Source organism: Lathamus discolor, chromosome 3 (genome assembly GCF_037157495.1).
Source record: "Lathamus discolor isolate bLatDis1 chromosome 3, bLatDis1.hap1, whole genome shotgun sequence".
Classification (NCBI taxonomy): Eukaryota; Metazoa; Chordata; class Aves; order Psittaciformes; family Psittacidae; genus Lathamus; species Lathamus discolor.
The window spans coordinates 3,075,369-3,095,448 of record NC_088886.1 but is presented as its reverse complement, the minus strand read 5'-3'; the positions used below and the strand labels follow the sequence as shown (position 1 = coordinate 3,095,448).

The 20,080-nt window shown below is 42.8% G+C and overlaps 1 protein-coding gene across 2 annotated transcripts in view; it reads left to right on the top strand.

Moving 5' to 3' along the window:
* LOC136011410 (VWFA and cache domain-containing protein 1) overlaps positions 1 to 20,080 on the top strand; it is a 155,415-nt gene that overhangs the window by 2,191 nt on the left and 133,144 nt on the right. Inside the window, exon 1 of one of the 2 annotated variants that reach the window (XM_065673137.1) lies at positions 6,644 to 6,766. The exons of the other annotated variant lie outside the window; for it this stretch is intronic. Within the exon in view, the coding sequence (XP_065529209.1) occupies positions 6,656 to 6,766 (111 nt within the window). The 5' untranslated portion in view covers positions 6,644 to 6,655. Of the gene's footprint in view, positions 1 to 6,643; positions 6,767 to 20,080 lie in introns of those variants that run through there. 2 annotated transcript variants of the gene reach the window in all.

Here is a 20,080-nt window from a genome sequence, read left to right as displayed (position 1 = left end):
CTGTTGCACAGCTTCAAAGATGTGTTTGTAAATAAGCACAGTAGGATTGCAATGACCCTATGCTGCCTTCAGCCTATAATATAGATCAGTGATGTGAACAGACATGCTGACGCAGAGCTGAAGGTGCTTTGTCTCCTGCCTGCTGTACTTTCTAAGCACTAGCTCATGCTATTCTGAGTAAATATTATGAGTAATAGTCTTTAAATAATCCTAAGAAAACGAGCGGAGAAAACATGCAGAGGAAGGTGCTACTTGCTCTGTACTACTGTTTTACAATGACATTGCATATCAAGGAAAGGTTAAAATAGTTTAGAAGGGGTTAGTAAAGTACAAAAGACCTTGTTTATAGTGAGACAAATCTTGGAGTCAAACAAGGCAATAAATGGTTTATTACCCCTGGTATCAACTTCCACTGATAGAGTAGGGGGGTTGGAACTAAATGATGTTAAGGTCTTTTCCAACCCTAACTGTTCTGTGATTCTGATTTATACCCATAAGTATTACTCTGCCTAGTTAGGTTCAGAAGATGTTTATGACAAATGTGTACTCCTTTTTAGCAGTATGTTTTTCTTAACATTCAGAGTGACCTCTCTCAGAGCCTGGCCATAAGCTTAGGTGACTTCAAAGTGCTGCCTTAGCTCAGCAGAAAACTCTGGTGGCAAGGGATTGCTGAAAGGCTTCCTCCTGATTCTTTTCTCACTAGGGATGTCCTGTGGTTTAACATCCGACAAGCAGGTTGATCAAAGGTAGCCAGTGAGAAACAACATGACTGCCTCAACCAAGGGGTGAGAGAAGGAAAGTTGAAAGGTCTCTTTTATCTTGAGCACACTGTAAAATATGTTAATAATTTAGAGCATCCAAGGACAAAAAAAGATAGCACTTGAAAGGGGGTGAGAGAATGGCAGAAGTTTATAAGGGTTGTTTGCAAAGCACCTAAATCAAACAAATCTTTCATTTGACTCTAAGCATAAGAAAGAGGTGTGAACAAATTCCTAATTAGATTGATGCCTAAGGCAAAGTGCTTTATGCACTTGGGCTGCCTGATTCCTTTGTGGGTTAGTTGTTTGGGCCTTTTTTTTCATAGAAAATAAAATAAGGAATGATCTTACAATCTTGAGGCCAGTTTCCCTGTTTTGTTGGTGTGAATAGCCCTAAAGGTTGCAAGATTTGCCTTGAAGTGAAGCCCAGGCTGTGGGAAATCTCTGCCAGCAGCACAGTCCCTCCGTTGCCCCTCTCTCCCAGCTGCTATGAACAGCAGCCAGGAGGGGAGAAGGCAAACAGGGATCTACTGCTTTTAAGGGAGCAGCCGAACTTTGGTGTCCAACATCACTGAATAAAGGGGTTTGGAAACTTAGTGTGGCTCTGAGGTAGCCAGAAATGTGCTTGGACACTATAGAAGCCATGTTGACTTATAGAACCCTGTGTTTCGGGATGTGAGTAGGGATGCAGTCATTCTGTTTTACTTTGGTTTTCTGAGAATAGCGTTCCCATTCTCCTGGTAGCAACACCCTTGTAATATCCCATTTACCATCCTGAAGTTGGTTTTCAGTCCCCCTCTCCTCCCAATAGCTTCCACAGGTGTATCACTTCTGCAAGAGATGGTTCTGAACCTTTTAATCGGACCAGTTCAGCAGAAACTGATAAGATTAAAAGACAAGAAACTGGTCAAATTAAATACAGGGAGTGCAAAAAGCTTTCCTCTGAGTGCTTGCTTTTCATCATGGGTGAGTTAAGAAAATTTTACTTCTCTAGCTTTTGCCTATATTTAATCATCCCTTGGGTATAGCTAATGCTGCTTCTTCCCTGTGTTTGAGTACAGTCATTTAAACAACCTAAATTCATACACTTCTTACAATTAATAAAAATGTAGTTGGTATCAGCAAATATGTGATCGCCTTCCTTAGTTGCAGGCAATGCTGTTCTGCCCTGAAGGCAGCAATAGTCCTAAATAGACTGGGGAGAGGGTGAGGGACAAAAACAAAGCACTCAGAGCTGGGCAGATGAGCCTCCCAAACCCCAGGTCTTTGAAAGCTTTCCAACTATTATCCAACTCTGTTGGATGTTGCAGCTCTGATGATTTCCGTATGTCTGCCGAGTCAGGACAGCTGCAATTGTAACTGATGGCACAGTAATTGTTAAACTACATCAGCGAGCCCAGGCAATGCATGTTAGTGCCACATTAAAGCCACATTAATATACCATAATTAATTGCAGAAGGAATATCAAATGAATTATTGATTGGTCTCTTCTTACCACAACAGCTGTCTGTCGTTACTGTGTGTGGTGGGTTGTGATAACTATTACCCTTGTCATTTGCTGGGCTAAAACTCTGTGGTGAATCATAATCTACATTCCCACAATGAGCAGATGCCAATTTTCCTGCTTTCAGTGGTCAAATGAGTAGGTACTAAAGTTCAGTGTAGACATGGAATAGATAATTTAGTAGCATTTAATATGTTATTGAGAATTGAAAAATTAAACTGTCCTGAAAATACAACTGCGAAGGGATAAGAACACCTCTAAATGTACTTGTTATGGCAGCCTTAGGAGAAAACTGTTACATCCTGCATGTTAAGGTCAGCTTTCATTTTGGCTGTACTTGCCTGGAGTTCAGGTATTATGTGGTGTGGATCAAGTCTCTACAGTAAGGCATAGGTGGGGATGTACTGATGGGAAATCTGTGCTTTCTGTCCAACTGGAATGAGGTGCAAGAGCCGTCTACTTGTTGACAAGTCACACCTCATGCCCAGCTCAGAGCAGACAGAGGAAGGTTTATCCTCTCCTCAAGAGGCACAGTCCTGCGTTCACAACAGACACCTTCTGCATTCTTAACTATAGGTTAATATTAGATCAAGTTGCCCATTTCTGATGCTTCTCACCAAGCAGTGTCTGGCAGTCACTTCCTCTCGATGCTTCTCTTCTGTGATGTTCATGAGAGAGCTTTGTTCCTAACACTATAGGAATGACTTGGTGAGATGTGAGGATTATAATGCACTGAGAGGGTATGACTAATTGCACTGACAGGGCAGAGCTGGTGGATTCATTGCAGAGAAATTAAATAGCACATTCCACACCACTGTCTGATCAGCTGTCGGCAAGAGAGGAAGGCACATACAATGGGAAAGAAAGGCCAGACTCCGGAGACAACACCCAGATCCCATCCTCAGCCAATCAGCCATTCATACTGGGAATTATACCAGTGTATGTATGTCAGAAGAAGCCAAGCTGACATAATGGCCATTGGTGATTGATTAGTGAAATAAAAAGAGAAATGCAGCAGTGAAGACAAGCAAAAGCATCTCCTCTGGGCAGGTATTCTTTGTGCTGTGCTGAATCCAGCATGGTTTTGTGGCTGCCCACTATTCAAAATTGATTTTAAGTAAAACTATTAATTTGTGCAAGTCTCAAACTACAGTGAAAGCTGCAATTCCCAATGACAATACATGGAAAACCATCATACTAGCATTTTACCAAGGAAAGCATCATCTCCAAAGCTGAAGCCATTAGAGGTGAATTAACTTCCAGTCACTGGAAAACAGAAATCCTTCCCTGAAGGAATGGGCTGCAACATCCACCAACACTGGTTCTTCTAACACCATGATGGTATCATACCCCAAACTGTGTCAGTGTAAAACCCAAAGGAACCTCTCAGAGTGACAGAATTACTTCAAGCTTTTGTGTAAAAGAATGCGAAGGGTAATAGCTGTCAGGCTGTGACCTGAAATATAAAACAAGTAAGATGCTGGGTAAATCAAGAGTAGACATCCATTTAGCAAATGTCTTTCCTTTTCTCTAAGGAGTATGTGTCTGGCAGCCAAAAAGTGTTCTGTGTAGAGCTGCTGCTGAGCACCAGCAGCAAGGGGATCAGTGCTCATGATCCTCACACAGGGTTTGAAAACATTTACAGACTGAATGCTATTACAGAAGATGATATTTTTGAGCAGTGAAAAGAAAGGTGAAGGAAAATTCAAATACAACTCATGGTGTTCGCTGAAATTGCAACTGAAGCTTAGCCCAAATGGTTCCAAAATCTGCATTAAGTTCAGTGAATGCAGTTAGTTTTCTGCTATAACATTGAGGGGATGCCAAACTCCAGTTAGTATTAAAATGCAGATAAATGGAATAGCATCACCCTGTACAGAAACAGTCAGGTCATGAGGGCTGTTGGCTGCACATCAGCTCTATGCTCACTGGCTCCATGTCTCCCCACCATGTTCCGGCTCCTGGGAGGTTCTGCTGGTCCTCCCATCATGAGGACTGAGCTGGCTCTTGAGACAACGTGGCTTATTAGATTAACTGTAAATAAAAGATTCACTAAGCAAAGAAACAGAGATCATATAATCCCAAAGATCCTTATATAAAGCCTCCTGGCAATAGGAATGTTACCTCCACATCAAGGAGTAACATGGGTGGAAAAAAGGGGGAAATTCTTCCCTTCTGTGTACAAAAAGGTTTCAGAGCTGGGGTGTGGGGTTGGGAAGATGAAGGCCCCTCTCTTGCCTCTGCTGGAGGCCAGGAGTGCCATGCAATGTGCTCTGCTTCTCTGTGCTGCTTTTTCCCTGAATGTAAGAAGAAAAAAAGTCATTTTGACATCTCAGAACTATTTAAAAGCTATGGATGAAAGCTGCAGCTTGAGAGGTCTGGACTGCTGTCCATACCTAAACATCTCGGCCTTGGTAACACTCATGAAATCTTTCGCAGACTCCCTCTCCTTATCCATTAGTTTAGCTGCAGAAATGAAGCTGAGCAGGGTTAAAGAATGCCAGAAGGGAACTGCTAATAGTGCAGAAGACCGTGGGAGGAGGTCTCAGGGTGATGCACTGGCTGGAAGAATGAGGCCATAGACACAAAGCTGCTAGAAACACTACTGCTGCTGATCTCAGTACAACTTGTTTTTATTAGGCATTTTGGATTAGATATTAGGAAAACAGATTAGATACTAGGAAAAAACTCTTCCCTGTGAAGGTGCTGAGGCGCTGGCACAGGCTGCCCAGAGAAGCTGTGGCTGCCCCATCCCTGGCAGTGTTCAAGGCCAGTTTGGACAGGGCTTGGAGCAAGCTGCTCTAGAGGAAGGTGTCCCTGCCCGTGGCAGGGGGTTGGAGCTGGATGGGCTTTAAGCTCCCTTCCAGCACTAACAAGTCCATGATTCTGTGATTTTACTCAAAGTCTTTGGAAATAACTAAATGAACTAGTTAAAGTTTAAAAGTTGATGTACATGGTTTTGATTTACCATGACAGCTTAATTTATTAAAGAAGAAAACCTCAGTCTCACAGTGACTTTTCTTGCATAAGACTAAAAAAAGAGGGCAATTAAATATTTAAACCTCTCCATCTTCTCTGTGCAACGGCACTAACACACGCAAACCTAGACTCTGCCTAATGATAAGATAGTTTCAAAGTGCATTGATGTATAGTACTGCAGTAACCAAATCCTAATTGATGTAAATGGATGCATCTGCATTAGCTGGATGGATCAGTGCCAGTTCTGGCTCTCTGTTCCCAAAGATGCACCTCTGTCTCTTAAGGAGAACAGGATGTCTTCCTGTGCTCAAAAGTGAATGACAAAACACAGACCTTTTTCTTTCTGAAATCAGCAGCTGAAGTCTGATCAAGTTCAATGGGAGCCACATTGTGCCCAGATGTACACTGAGAGCTGGGCTTTCCACGTCATTGCTGCAGAGCAGAGAGAAGAAATGTCCTGTAAATCAAATACCAGAGTTTTCTAGGTCACAGCCCTCACTTTTAGGTGGGGTGTGTTGTACTTCTTGCCCATCTGCAGCAGATTGAGCAAGCAGCCCTTAGCCCTGGGTCCGTATGCTCGGCGGCAGCAGCAGGATGCTTGCTCAGTACACCCTTGGCTTCCACAGCTGGATTCTGCTTCCCTGCTGTTCCCACCAGCAAGGAGAGGCTCTTATTTTACTACATTTGATTCAAAGTAATTTGTGCTGGTAGGGCTTTTGATCCAGATGATCTGTAAGCACCTAGATGGCTGTAATTGCCACTATCAGAGCAGCTGTAAAGCAAGAGGCAGAGGGGAAAACCACACAACTGGAAGAAGAGTGAAGCCACATAAAGACATTTCTGTGCCACTTCGTGAAAGTAAGAATTAAGAAGTGATGAGGCCCAGGTGCTTTTTCTAGAGCACCACAGCAGGAGCAGGCTGGTGTGAAGCTCAAGTGAAGCCTGCCAGGGCTGTTGTTAAATGATTGACTTCTCCCAGGGGGGAGGATGGGTGTCTGTAGCGGCTCAAGTGCTGCAGGACAGACAGGGCCATGCTGCAGTAAGCAGCAGAGGAGCTGACATGGAGCTCGGGTCGGGAGAGCAGAGCTGGCCACAAGAGCTTTAGAGTTTTAGAAGCTGTTTCATTAAGCTTAAACCTCACAACAGTCATTGATTCGAAGGACCTGGGGATGTAGTGCCCTGATTGTTTGCAGGTGGCTATGGGGCAGCTAGTTGCTTGCCCACATGGGAGCCAACTGATAGGATCTATTGATACCTGATACTCATAAAAATGTTACCAGCAGCTTTGTCTTTAAAGGCTTGCTGCAAAGTCAGTGGGCTCAGTTCTTCATTAGAATCATGTTATGCTAATGGAAGCTGATTGGATTATGGGTAAGGATTTGAGGAATCAAAGCAGGTTCACTCAGCTGCATGTATGCATGTGATACCTGCCTGGCAGGTTGGTAGCAGGCTGTTCTTCCAGGAATCCACATGCTCTTCTCTGCATTTGAGGGATGATTTTGAATGTCTTCATCTCTGCTTGCAGGTATGTCCTGCTTTTGACTGGGATACAGTAAATTTTCTTCTCATTAGCTGATGCAGTGCTGTGTTTTGGCTTTTGTATGAGAACAATGCTGATAATATGCTGATCTTTCAGTTGTTGTTAAGTAGTGCTTACTCTAAATCAAGGACTTTTTCCGTCTTTCATATCTGCCAGTAAGGAGGGGCACAGGAATCTAAGAGGGATCGGAGACAGGACATGTGACCCAAACTAGTCAAAGGGGTATTCCATACCACAGCACATCACACCCAGGATAGAAACTGGGGGGCCCAATTGCTGCTAGGGTTGGGTATCAGTCAGTGGGTGGTGAGCAATTGTATTGTGCATCACTTGTGTTTATTGGGTTTTATGTATCTCTCTCTTTTTCCTTTTATTGTTATTATTATAGTATTTTACTTACTATTTGAACTATTTTACTTATTATTTGAACTCACAAGTTCTACCTCTTTCAAATTCTCTTCCCTATCCGACCAAAGGCGGGGAGGGGGAGGGGGGGAATGACTGCATGGTACTTAGTTGCTGGCTGGCGTTAAACTATGACAAGGTGTAAGCAGACACAGGAACAAAATGTTCAGGAAAAAGAAGTGGGAAAAACATACTCATGCAGCAGAAAGCCTATTTCTGTTTGTTTTGGGCAACTGGCCCCTTAATGTGGTTGGTATGGTCTGAAGAGTCATCCTGTAGACCTGAGTACTTTTCTGGTCCTCCTGTGGGATTGGGAAGGATGTTATCCAAGTCAGTGTTTTGGCTCTTGTTCCTTATATAAAACACCTTTCTTGGATTCACCAAGGTCTGTGGTGTTTGCGCAATGTGAGTTTGGTTCTTTTTTTTTGGTGTGAAAAGCCTTACCTTCCAATGTGTTTGGCGGAACTATCAGGGTGAGCTGCTATTTCAAAGCACATCATTATATAATGAAACAAGTTACTCTGTAGCAGAGGTTATAGGATCATTAAAGAGTGTTTCCCAAAACAATTCCCAATCAAACAGTCACACCCTCGGCCACAAGGTAGAAGAAATACCCGAAATCCCCACCAAGGACCTCTCTCTTCCTGAATAAGAAGGTAGTTGGCTACAAAGAAGAGACTTTGACTTCCTGGAATCATCTTTCAAGGGCCTGGTTTATAGCGTAGTAAGGAGGGAGAAGGCAATTGAAGCTATTAGCTTATTAGTGTGGCTGCAATTCACTGCAATTCCTGTGTGTAAACTGGGGGATATTCCCAGGTCAGGACAGATTTTAGCCTGGGTTAGTTGTTCCTCCACTAAACTCTTTCTCTCCCATTCAAAACTTTTTCCAAATGCCGATTCTTCCAACAATAGTTCCTCTTCCTTTTCCTTGCTATTAATTTTTCCACACCTCTTATTTTAATGTTTTTTACTTACTCTTTCCCCACTTTGTTTTTCATGCCCTGTGTTTATGGTCCCTGGTGGGTGATGAGAACTACAGGGGAGAAGTGCCTCATCATGTGTTTGCTCCAAGCCCCTGTGTCCAACCTGGCCTTGAACACTGCCAGGGATGGGGCAGCCACAGCTTCTCTGGGCACCCTGTGCCAGCGCCTCAGCACCCTCACAGGGAAGAGCTTCTGCCTAAGAGCTCAGCTCAGTCTCCCCTCGGGCAGGTTAAAGCCATTCCCCTTCTCCTGTCCCTACAGGCCCTTGTCCAAAGCCCTTCTCCAGGTTTCCTGCAGCCCCTTTAGGCACTGGAGCTGCTCTCAGGTCTGCCCTAAGGAGCCTTCTCTTCTCCAGGCTGCCCCAGCCCAGCTCTCTCAGCCTGGCTCCATAGGAAGAAGAAGCTGGAGGAGTGCTCAGAGACACTAAATTGGAGGGGTCAGTTCGTCTGTCAAGATGTGGATCCAACTCTTGCAATAAAAGCATCTTATGACCAACTTTCAGAAGCGTAAAGCATTTTGTTAACATTTTAAAGAATATGATCAAGTTTAATCCTGTTGCTTCAATTCTTTCTGGAATGAAGATAGGCTTGTCAGTAGAAACCTTTAATACATTTATATTAGTCATTTTGCTTCAAGTGCTTTTTACACCTCCATGATGCATTCAAAGGACATCAGCATAAACAGCTTGTACTCCTTTGCCTGGGAATGAGAGCAGTGACTTAAAAATACACTTCTGTCGCTTATAGAAGTTCACATTTTTCTGAAAAGTAGACAATGTTCTGTATTACTACCAGAAATGTCTTTGGTTAAGAGCTTGCAAGAACTGCAACAAGGCAGGAAAATAAGTTATTATAGGGATATTTCTGTTGCAGATTGCACTGTGGCCATGGGACACTGAGACACCCTTCTTAAGCCAACCTGTTCATAGCACAGCACTGCTGAGTGCATCTGCCTTTGCTAAAACCATTTTTTGCCCCTGCTATGATTCACAGAGTTTTGCCATATGTTTTACAACTCATACTTTAGGGTGGAGAATGGAAGGGAAATTCATGGGTTTAATACAGCAGAACTCTCCCTCGGTACTGGCCTGGAAATGCTGCTGGCCAGATTCTCCATGCCTGCTGCTTTCATTGCCAACACAAAGTAGGTTTAGGCAAGTTAAACACTCACTTGTGAGGGCATGCTGTAACTGGTACGTACATTTGTAAACCTCAGACCATGAGGTACTCATTGCAGATCCATGAGAGCAATTCTAAAACCAGTCTGAGGACAACAAGCTTCAAACCCACCAGCACCCAAACCACCTCTGGGAAGTAAAGTGGTATTTGGCAGCTGGAAACTTGCATCAGCAGAAAGTGGCAGTGATTCTGCTGGAGCTGGTGCAGAGGGGGAGCCACAAACCTGAAGCCTCCTCAGTGCATCGCTGAGGTCTGTGTTCAGTATCTCTGTTTTGATCACGTTTGCCGTGGCCGCCTTAGTGTCCTGATTAAAACCTCATGTTGTCAGCAGTCCTCCTGTATCCTGAAACAGGAATTTGCAGAGCAATCAGAAGAAGAATTTCCACTGGTTTCCATCTGTGGGACCTCCTTGCAGAGGAAGCCCTTTGTCATGGTCTATCATCTGCCATTTCAAAGATCCCCTTGATTTATCTAGCTGTACCTTTCAGTCATAGATCTGAAAGGACTTCATATTTGGTGAAGAGATTTATAATCTACTGTGAAAACCAAGATGTGAGTTTTGGATTGTCATTAAGTGAAATGCATGGGAAGACAGGGAGCTGAGAAGTTCCCGTTCATCTTGTACTAGCTAATACTATTTAGAAATAGATTTAAATAGTTATTCAGACTAATTATAAAGCTACATATAGAGAAGTCTATATAGCATTTTATGCACTTTTGTGTATTTTAACTTGTGGCTTAAAAAATCTTCATTATCAATTCTGGTAGTTTAATGCTCTTGTAAATTTGTTAGTGCACTGTGTGTTTAGTAGCATCTACCTGCAAAGCAAACTGACCTCTGTAGGGTTTCTGTCACTTGTAAATCAGAGTTTGTTGTGATAAATAGTCAAGAATGCCAAAAATAATTTGCCAGCAACTAACCTAAAGGCAAGCTAGGTCATGCCATAATAGCTGGACCAAGTCAGATCTATCAATTGTATATTATAGTTTCTAGCATTTAACCAAGAACAGCTATTCATACTTCCATTATCCTTATTTTCAATTTCTATCTCTGATTCATTCTGAATACCTCTGTATTGCAGAAAATTGAAGAGTAATTTTGCTTTTCCAAAAGAAATACATACAGACACACTTAAGTACAGACACTGCTTTTTACTTTGGGGTCTGCTACTCTGCCTATTCCACTTGAAATACACAAATAGCATGGTTTTAACAGCAGAAAAATCTTTATTAACAAGTATGAACTGCAAAACTTGATCTTGCGTTTTATTTTCAACTGCTTTCTCCTTTCAAAAATTAGATAAGGAAGGGCAACTGAGGAATACAAGATTACTTCTGCATTGCTTATCATGCCAGTGGCTTCCCAGCCCATCCCAGCTGTAACTGCGTATCTACTGCATAACTGATCCAGATACTCTTCATAAATAATTCACACTTTGTCAGCAGATTGTCCTGGCTCCACCAGGATGTTTGGACTGAATACAGCCCATATTGCAGCACTAAATGAAGAAGGGTCTCCCATGGAACCGGGGGGTGGAGGACACAACTGGTGGCATAGCCTGTTGTCATGGTGTTTCACAGCATCTGGAGGAACAGCTGCCCATTGAAGCTAGCTCAAACAAAGGGTGGTCCTTTAGCTTTTAGCAGTGGTGTGCTCCAAGTGTGGAGAGGGCAGGTGAGACCTAGCTGGACATGATGTCATTTTCTTTGCTCCTTAGCACAGAAATACCATACTCCAAGGGATTTACTGACTGTGGTAAGGGTCAATGGGAAATACCCCTGTTGGTTGTAGCAACAGTTTTCCTATGTGTAACAAACTAGCTGGTTTTGCAGCTGATCACCCAGTTAGTTGCCTCTGTCACATCCTGCTCCCTCTGTAATTCATGCTCCATAGGTGCACAGATATCAGAACATAATCTGGTGTATCTGAGGAAAGTTTGATACTGGAAGAGCTCAAGTATGGATTGAGTACATGGATTACTGATTGCATGGTCTATTACTGACAGCCTCATCTATGTAAATGATATTAGGCACTAACAGGAGAAAAATGTATGACATGACAAACTGTGATTATGCTCTTCATCTGTAGAGTAGTTTAAATAGTATCATTCTGGTCTGAATATGTAATTTGGCATTAAAATCTCATAACAGGATTAGCCCATCACTCAGGGACCCTGCAAGAATAATTTTAAAGGAAGTTATTTATATGGAGAAGCCAAGACACTTGTGCTTTTTATGGGCAGATAATGGAGACTGGAGAATGATTTATGCCAAATGGAAATAATTCATCATAATTGCATGAAGTACTTAATATTCCTTCTCCACCCCCATGAACAGGAAGCTGTCTGGGTTTCAATTGATGGTTAATTTGTAATAATCATATATTAAATCTATCATGTGTTCAGCTGCATCCTGAAATACAACTAAGACTTTTTCCCTGAAGGTTGTCTTCCAAACTCTCACTGTCAGTAGCACTACTTTCTTTCCTTGCATCTTGTGCCTCTAATCTATCAGCCTGTAACCAGGAGTTACGCATTTGATTTGGCTAATACTTGGAAGCAAAATCTGTGCATTCCCGTTTCTAGGCAGAACAAGAATTTCTCAACATACTACATTCATCCCAGGAGAGGAAAACACACTTTGTATTATGAGCAGGGAAGTAGCAAAAGGTATAGAGCAGGGCAGCGAGGGCTGTTCACAATATCCTCTGCCAGCAGGATTTTGTTGTTATATCAGGGCAGGAGAGGCTGGGTGTGGAGCAGAAAGTCCTTGTGTGTGTTTGGGCTGCTGTGCAGAGGGGCACCCACCACTGAGCTATTTAAAGGCACAGCTTGGAGATCAATTGGGATCTATTCTGTACCCAGCGTCAGTGTTGGAGGAATCTGCCTGGAAATTGGTTTACATTACAGTTGTGTGTTCATTTTGTGAAGCTTAAGGATCTTGGCTTGAGCTCTGGATAAGAATCCACAAACGTTTAATTTAGTGGGATGACTTGAAATCAGGACTCTGCCCTCCAGCAGACCTTGACATTAACCAGCTTCCAGAGCATCTCTTCTTACCAGTATAATTAAAACCTGAACTGCTGCCAGAGTATGTGTGCCCGAGAGGGTAAGGAAACTGATTCTGGAGGCTGTAGGAATGTAAATAGTCAGAAATATCAGAGCTAGAAATGCATGGGTTGGGTTCATCATTAGGAACAAAAGAAGCACAGCCTGGCAGTGAGGTCTATGAGCTTCTCTTCCTGATTTTTCAGTAGAAATGGAGGAAGAAAGCAGAAAGCAAAGGTTCTTTCAGTTAGATCTGAAAATTAAGATTAATCAAATAAACCTGAATAAATCATCCACAGAGACTGAGGGAGTTGTGTAAGTTTGGGAAGAAAAAGGGCAGTTCTGCCTGAATGTGTTTTTATGAATGTATCTTGTGGAACCCAGGGCAAACTGGCCAGTGTTTCAACCCACTGCAAAGAGCTAATATGCCACATCTCCTATACCTTGATATTTTTAGGTCAAAGAAATACAGGGCGAAATCTGAATGTTCATGGGAAAAGCCAGATACAGAGAATGCACTTGGTCATGGTCAGATAAGCAACTGGCTTTGCCAGTGTATTCTCTGTGAGCCCAAAGACAGCAAAGTTATCTGTCTTATTTATAATCCCTTTGTGGAATCAAAGGCTGAGAAATGTTTTTGTTGCTCTTCTTTCAATTCTTCCCCAGAAAGACACTTTCCAGACATTTAAGCAGTGTTTCAGGCTGACAGCTCGCTGCAATCCAGTAGTCTCTGCTAATTTGGAAGCACTGAAAATATCTGAAGGAACTGGTTGTTTAAAACCCAGTAAATCCTGCTTTGTCTTGGCTTAATGAAATACCTGGAAAACAGCTTTGCAGACATCGTTGTGTTTGCAAGCATGCTCTGTCTGCACAGCAATCCCCTGCCCCTTGGCTTTCCAAGGCTTTCTCCAGGCTATTTTACCAGCACAAAGTCTCCTGCAGCCCAGCAGTGGGACGGAGCTTGAAGCAGGATGGGTATTTTATATTGATATTGCACAGCAAGAGCAAGCATGTCAGTAAGGGCCTTATGGAAGTAGCATAAGAGGTGCAGCTGAATTAAAGAGCTCCATTACTGAGTACACGTTGCAGTTGTAATTGCCAGGAATCCGGGGGAATGCTTCCCTCCAAGCACAGAAATACTGGAAGGGAATGGCTTGCAGAGGAGTCTGAGCATCAGGAATGAAACACCCATTTTCTTGCAGGCAGGAATCTGGCGTCTTTCTTTTATCCCTTCAAGCAACTCCTCTCCCACATCCCCTGAAACTGGCAAGCTGTGCATTTACAATATTGATTATATGGGATATGGGGCATCATTTGTAATGCCTGAATCCAGTAGGAATCCATTATTACTAATAACAATGTGGTTCAGCACTACACCCATGGTCCCTTACTTATCCCTCCCTTTGCTCTTGCCCTGGTGACTTTTCCAGCTGTGGTCAATCCAGGCTATGCCCATCTGTTAACACCATTTCCAAAGGCAGCCTTAGCTATGGTTGTTCCTGGGGAGGGAAAAGCTGAACATGAGTCAGAAATGCAGCTGTTGTCAGCAGGCAGTAGTCATAATGAATGAAAACTAAACTTTTCCCACATGCTCTCCCATTCTTTCCCATTTCCCCATCTCCCAACCTTTGCATTCATCAACCCTTTCATCCTGCTGTTGTGTTGAAGGTGGTGCCTATGGTCAGAAGGGTGCTGGTCTCTCCAACTTTTCATAATGGATGTTGACAGTGCACTGAATGCTAAAGGGAAAGATTCAGGCCACAGCCATGGCCTGAGCTGGAAGTTTACTGGTTCAAAGACATCAAGACAGGCTTTGCACAAGCGGAGCATCTGGAAGAAATAATAATCAGAGGTTTAGGCAGCTGGTTAGCACAACAGTGCTGGTTGGCATGTTCTGAGCAGGTTGGACAGTACATGTGCAGTAATGTAATGTTAAAATTGCCCTCTAATTTTGGACTGGTCATGCAGATGTTAAAGTAGAAGCTTCCTAACCAGTGTGCCTCCTAAGATGCTTGGAAACTTGCCATTGGGCTTTAATTCCTCATGAGGATTTAATAGTAAAGCTGGGATTGGGAGTCAATACTGTAATAGAGTTATTTATGTTTTTTCAGAAAGTATGTAGAAATAGTTGCTAGAACAAAAGGCAGTATTTATAAATGATTAAAATTGAATTATATAGGCATGTGTGTGTAGCTAACCATGTAATATATTGCTTTTGTATTGTATGATATTATAGGCCAGGACATCTATATTTGTGTATAGCAAGTATGTGCATATACACAGATATATACATATGGTTTATATATACAAACCGTAACAGTGTCATGTATATAACCCTGGTGCTTGTAGGGCTGGTCCAGGCAGAAAGCAGATAGAGAAGGGACATAGGGAAATGAGGGCTCTGTGGAGCAATGGGTTCTTCAGCTCTGAGTCAGCCCCCTTCGACAGGCTTGGAGCAGCCTCATCTAGTGGAAGGTGTCCCTACCTGTGGCAGGTGGATTGGAACTGGATGATCTTTAAGGCCTCTTCCAACCCAAACCACTCTGGAATTCTATGATTCTGTCATCTCTTGAGCCCAGCCCCTGCAAAATAGAACTCCGAAATTTTCCCACTGCCGCATACAGCCTCATCTTGCTTATGACCTCTGCCAGCAAAAGGGCTGTCTGGGGAGTTGAGAAGCTGTTCAGGTCTCCAGCACTAACCCAGAAGGGACAGCAGGAACTCTTTCATCTGCACACTGGGTAGAATGATGCTAACTCTTAGACACATGGGTTGTCCATGCTAATAAATCCTCTGCTGTTTTCTTTCCCCTAAGAATACCGTCACCCCAGTGCAGCTTTCAGCTTATCTCCAAGATGAAGTAGTATTTTTTCTCCTTTTCTCCAACCGCTAAATTTTGAGTGATGATTCCCTTCACCTCCAACTGACCTGCAGCCTGGAGAGCCTGATTTTGAAGTCTGCAGTTCAAATGCTTCCACAGGGGAGGTTTGGTGCATGTGGCATTCCTGTCCCCACAACTGTGGGTCAGCACTGGGGTTGTGGTACCAGCTGTGAGGTGGGGCTTGAGGGCCACATCCTTATCTAGTGTATGTTACTGAGTTCCCTTCATGATTACAAAGTGATGCTATTTTACACCAGCAGAGTATCTGCGTCATTAAATACCAGTGGAAGTGTTTGATTTGATCCCACAGGCATTGTCTTGCTGTTGATAGCTGTGATCATGGGCTGCACATTGCCGCTATTCCCTTCTTGTGGGGAAATGATGTTTCCAATAAGGAAACCTGATTGATCCTTGCTCTGACACAGCACATCAGCTGGGCTGTATCCTGCCCAGTGGGCTGGCTCTCAGCCCCACTGCTTGAGCATAGGAAAACATCTGAGGGTGTTGCACTGCATTTCTTTTCCCCAGCTTTTTTGCAGATGCAACGAACCCAAAATGTGATCTCAATTATTTTTGTCATCATCAGTGACAGTTGTAATCCATCATCTAGTTTTATTTTCTTCTACATTATAACTTCTATGGAGCAGAAATACACTTCAGCTGCACATCTGTCAGCAAACCATGGTTCCTTCCCCAAGTAAACAAAATAACTTCATTTATGCTAACAAAGACATGTTCTAAAATGTGCTGTAAATATTTAGAATGAGTTGTGTTGCTGTGTGATCTTTATATGCCTCCCAGATATTGCTCTCAGTATGATCTATACTAGAGAACTGGATTGAAATATAAGCTTCATGTGCCATTAAAGGAACAAATACTAGCATCAAAGCCCGTTGTGGATGTATAGGGTAATCACTCTTAGCACAGTTTAGAAGTCAGACTATTGTAGCTTGACCGTAATTGTCATATATATACACTCAGCTAAATAACAACCGCTTTGAGGCAGAAAAGAAATGATCTAGAAAAGTCCAGTGTGTTGCCTGGGCTGTTTTCTAGGAGCTGGAGGTCCTGAAGTCGTGGCTGGTCAAGCGCCCATGGTTTTTCAGCCCCTTCCCTTCATGTGCTGAGGTCTCAGGACAGACACAGCCAAGTCCAAGCAGCTTTTACCTCCTCTACCACACCTCTGGGCAAATCCAACCAGGATTTAAACCTGATATTGTAGCAAGAAAGAATAAAGCAGAGATATTCAAACCACATGAAATGCTGAGCTTAGGTACAAACACAAATGTCATTTAGCTTTGACCTCTCCATCAACAGCAAACAGCATCTCTGCTGTTACACACCATGAAGCTCTTTAGCTGCAATAAAGTCCCTGGTTTGGATTCAGGCTTTTGCTGCATCCTTTGATCTATCTTCTGTTCACTGATGCCTGGCCTTTGTTTGTGGTTGTTTGTGTATTCTGGGAACACCAGCACCACATTGTAACAATAAGTAATGGAACCCAATTATTTTTCATTCCTTCTTTCTTTAAATTTGCCACTTAAAAACCGCCATGGCACTCAAAAGGCAGATTAAGTCATCAGTTGTCCATTAGGTTCATTCAACATTGCTATAAAATACAGTTAATCACCAGGAGCTACATTCTTACAGTGCCCTCTTTTTTCCATATTACAGTAAAAATACATTATATAAAAAACTAACTTCCCTCCTTTGCATTGTTTAAACAACTGTGAGTGAATGTGAGATGAGCCTCACTTCAGAGGCTCCCATCATCTGAACTGAAATGTGAAATACCCCCAAAGAGCAAAACCAATGACAAATAAACTGGAGGCTACAAATTTATTTGCCATTAGTTTGCAGTTGCTCTTTAAATAAGTTCTTGTGGCTTGAATAATGTAAAGTCAATAATGAGGCACCAGCAAGTAAATGCTGGTTTGTGTTAGATGGTAGTAGTGGGGTCCTGTGTGGGTTACACTGGGACGATGGCACTGGTACCACAGGGATTCATTTTACATTGTCCAAATGAGTAGTGTGGAGCCAGGGGAGGGAAAACTGAGCTGTGGTACCGCATCCCATCCATCTGCCATCAGGACAGGGTTTGCTCTGTGGCATGCTGTAGGTTGTGTCCAATGTAAGGATGTTTCCATGTGCACAAGTGACTGCAAGTGTTGCCTGAGTTTAAATTTTGTCCTTATTGAACTTAGTTGTGGGGCTAGACAGCAGAGAGTAGCTTAATGGTTGGGATTTATGTGATTTCGTTTTACTACAGTTGGCAAGCTCAATTGACTCATATATTTTCCAGTGGAAATTAAACTTTTGCTTGTGTAGGCAATTCAGCAAAACCTGTTTTCTACTCGCCAGTAATTCTTAATTTTTAAAAGCGAAATCAAACTTAGTGTGAAATTTCAATCCAAATAGGAAGGGTTTATATTGGAAACACTGCCCTGATCCATCCTGGGAGCTGGAATTGCTGCCTTTCCTGTGCCCAACCTTCTGGTTTGTTCATCCCTCATCCCACATGGGTGGCTTTTCAGCGGGGAGGCACTGGGGTTCCTGGCAGCAGATGCAGCCTGAGCACAAAACCTAGCACAAAATAAAGTAAGAGAAGGTGGGGAGTGGTAAACATCAGCCCTTTGAAGGTGATTTTCTGATGCTCTGGGCCTACAGAGTATGAATGAGCCTTTACAAATGGCAGGGGGGTATGGGGACCAGGTGGGTTTTGGACAGAGATGGAAGTCTCAGGTACTGCAAGTCTGAAGGGAGCAGGCAGAAGAGCTTATATCCACTTTGAAGCAATCAGAGACGTTAGTGGCAGACACAACAAGAAAAACCATGGGGAAAACCTTTATTCTTACACCAGGAAAGTGCTGAGTTAGGGGCTCTAAGTGTGGATTGACAATAAGAATAAAATATTAAATGGCTTCCCATTAAACGAGCACTAAACCAAGTTGTGAACGAGTCAATGGTATTTTGAGGGGAAAATATAAATTATAGTGTCACCTAAAGTAAGTGCCACAATGGGTACCAGCAGGGCTCAGCTCAGATTGCACACGGCCTCAGTTCTTACAAGGCATTGCCTTTCTTTTGAACTAAACTAGAACTTAAACTAAGACTTTTTACACATCCCATGTATTTGAGATGTGTGCGTGTTCGTATCTGCACAGGCATGAACTGTGTGTGGGTTCATTAATGTATAGGTCAATTAGCTTGTTCATAGTGCTTATGTTCTAGAAATAGGCTGAGTTAATGACTGCATCCAGGAGGAAAGTGAGTCACTGTGTCTGGCTGTTCTCCTCCTCCATGGTTTTCTATTGAGTAGGAAAAAGATAGTGGTACACCTCTTGATATCTGTTGATCGTCTTTAATAGATGGTCATCTCACCTGCTCTTAAATACCTGTGATAGGGTTCCCAAGCTCCATATTATCTACTGCCCTACTTCGGTTGAATTATATTTACTATGTTTTTCCTAACATAAATCCCCCTTGCTGTGAATTGAACTTATTTCTTCAATTTTCATTGTCAGAGGACATGGAAAACAGCTGATAATGGCCTTATGTAAAGTAACCTACTGAGGACTGTTACTCTTTTATCTGTCTTCAGCAGCAAACTCAATACTTCCCAGCTTTCCTCATACATCTTATTTAGAAATCTAGTATCATTTCTCTGAACCTTTTTCCAGTTGTCTATTGTGTGGGTGCAGAACAATATCAATATTCCTCCTAATACTTGGCAGGCCAAGCTCTTCCGTAAATATTCCAGCAATACTCCGCTCAAAAGCGGGACTAATGAGCAGTTGATCTCTGTTGTAAAGCTCCCTCCTCCTTTGCCAAGATACTCAGAGCTGCTTCTGGTCTCTTCATCTGGTGTTTGCTTTTGGGTAAGTCTTTGCATATCAGAAGCAGCCCAGCAGAGGGGGTGCAGATCTCCTTTTTAAAATGGGGTTAAGAGCTGATTTACATTGAAATGTATTAATGGTTTTTTATTCTTACACCACCAAAGTTTCACTGTGTAAAATAACGCTGGAGCTGTGAACATGGCCAAATGGTTGCTGCCACCCAGTATCACCCATGTGAACGTTGATGGGAATATTTGCTTTGCTGATACTTGGGAACAGTGAGAGGAGCAGAGGTCCCTCATCAGTGTTTAATCAGTGCTTAATGGGGGAATATTCTCTGTGACCTCTGATAGTGCTGCTTGAGCAAGAGTTGCAAAACTCAGGCCTTGGAGAGCAGCCTAGTGACAGGGCAGGTTCTTATTACACGTCAAAGACAGGCAATTTATAAAGCAAGCTGAGAGCAGAGGTGAGCCTGAGGGACACAAAGAGATTTTGAATTTCTTCCAGAGGCCAGGAAGTAATTTTAGGTTTTGAATACTTTCCTTCCAGAGAAATACTTGTTCAGGCTCTCAACTGAAACAAGTACCTACTAGAAAGAGTGCTCTGGGTTGCCTTTTCTGCATCTATGCGGTGACGGTGAGCCTGGTAGTGTATTAATTAGCAAGGGAAATACTCCCTGAACTGAAAAAATATAATGTTTGGTAGAGCCAAAGCAGATACTGCTGGAATATAAAGAAACATAAAGAGATCTGGATTGTCTTCTGAATATAGTGGCACACATTAGTGCAATTATCTGCTGGTGCAAATGAAGAGACTTTGCATCATCAGATAAAATAAACCTGGTGTTTGCCTCTGTTGACAGAACCCCTTAACCCTCAAAATGCTTCCTGGTTAAGTGTGCAGGCTATAAGCTAAATAGCACTGGGATACATGTGAATTCATCCAAATCTCTTAGTGGAGATTTAAGAT